The 1070-nt window shown below is 38.6% G+C and overlaps 1 protein-coding gene across 1 annotated transcript; it reads left to right on the top strand.

The window, feature by feature from the left end:
- Positions 1–46: 46 nt before the first annotated feature.
- LOC106511950 (histidine-rich glycoprotein-like) lies at positions 47–950 on the top strand (the record flags this gene model as incomplete). Its single annotated transcript, XM_014000664.1, has 1 exon — positions 47–950. A coding segment is annotated over one exon (904 nt), but the record flags the coding sequence as incomplete, so codon positions are not given.
- Between the last annotated feature and the right edge of the window lie 120 nt (positions 951–1070).

The raw sequence follows: 1070 nt of genomic DNA, 5'->3' as shown, positions 1-1070 counted from the left end.
CATCAGACAGGTGTCACTACAGGTATCACTACAGGTATCACTACAGGTATCACTACAAGTATAACTACAGGTATCACTACAGGTATCACTACAAGTATAACTACAGGTATCACTACAGGTATCACTACAAGTATAACTACAGGTATGACTACAGGTATAACTACAGGTATCACCACAGGTATCACTACAAGTATGACTACAGGTATAACTACAGGTATCACTACAGGTATCACCACAGGTATCACTACAAGTATGACTACAGGTATAACTACAGGTATCACTACAAGTATGACTACAGGTATCACTACAAGTATAACTACAGGTATCACTACAAGTATGACTACAGGTATCACTACAAGTATGACTACAGGTATAACTACAGGTATCACTACAGGTATGACTACAGGTATAACTACAAGTATAACTACAGGTATCACTACAAGTATGACTACAGGTATAACTACAAGTATAACTACAGGTATCACTACAAGTATAACTACAGGTATCACTACAAGTATGACTACAGGTATAACTACAGGTATCACTACAGGTATGACTACAGGTATAACTACAAGTATAACTACAGGTATAACTACAGGTATCACTACAAGTATGACTACAGGTATAACTACAGGTATCACTACAGGTATGACTACAGGTATAACTACAAGTATAACTACAGGTATAACTACAGGTATCACTACAAGTATGACTACAGGTATAACTACAGGTATGACTACAAGTATAACTACAGGTATGACTACAGGTATAACTACAGGTATCACTACAAGTATGACTACAGGTATAACTACAGGTATCACTACAGTTATGACTACAGGTATGACTACAGGTATCACTACAGGTATGACTACAGGTATCACTACAGGTATGACTACAGGTATCACTACAGGTATGACTACAGGTATCACTACAGGTATCTCTGGTTGTGAAGCACAGTAGAGACAGGTTGATGGTTTGTGGTTGAACTGATTCAGATCTTCAGGTGGACTCAAGGTGATGATGCAGGTGGACCTACTATGTCCCTGCAGGTCCAGGTGCAGCTAATAGAG

Source organism: Austrofundulus limnaeus, unplaced genomic scaffold (assembly GCF_001266775.1).
Source record: "Austrofundulus limnaeus strain Quisiro unplaced genomic scaffold, Austrofundulus_limnaeus-1.0 Scaffold3659, whole genome shotgun sequence".
Lineage (NCBI taxonomy): Eukaryota > Metazoa > Chordata > Actinopteri > Cyprinodontiformes > Rivulidae > Austrofundulus > Austrofundulus limnaeus.
The sequence above is the reverse complement of the archived record's forward strand: the minus strand, read 5'-3'. Positions and strand labels throughout refer to the sequence as shown.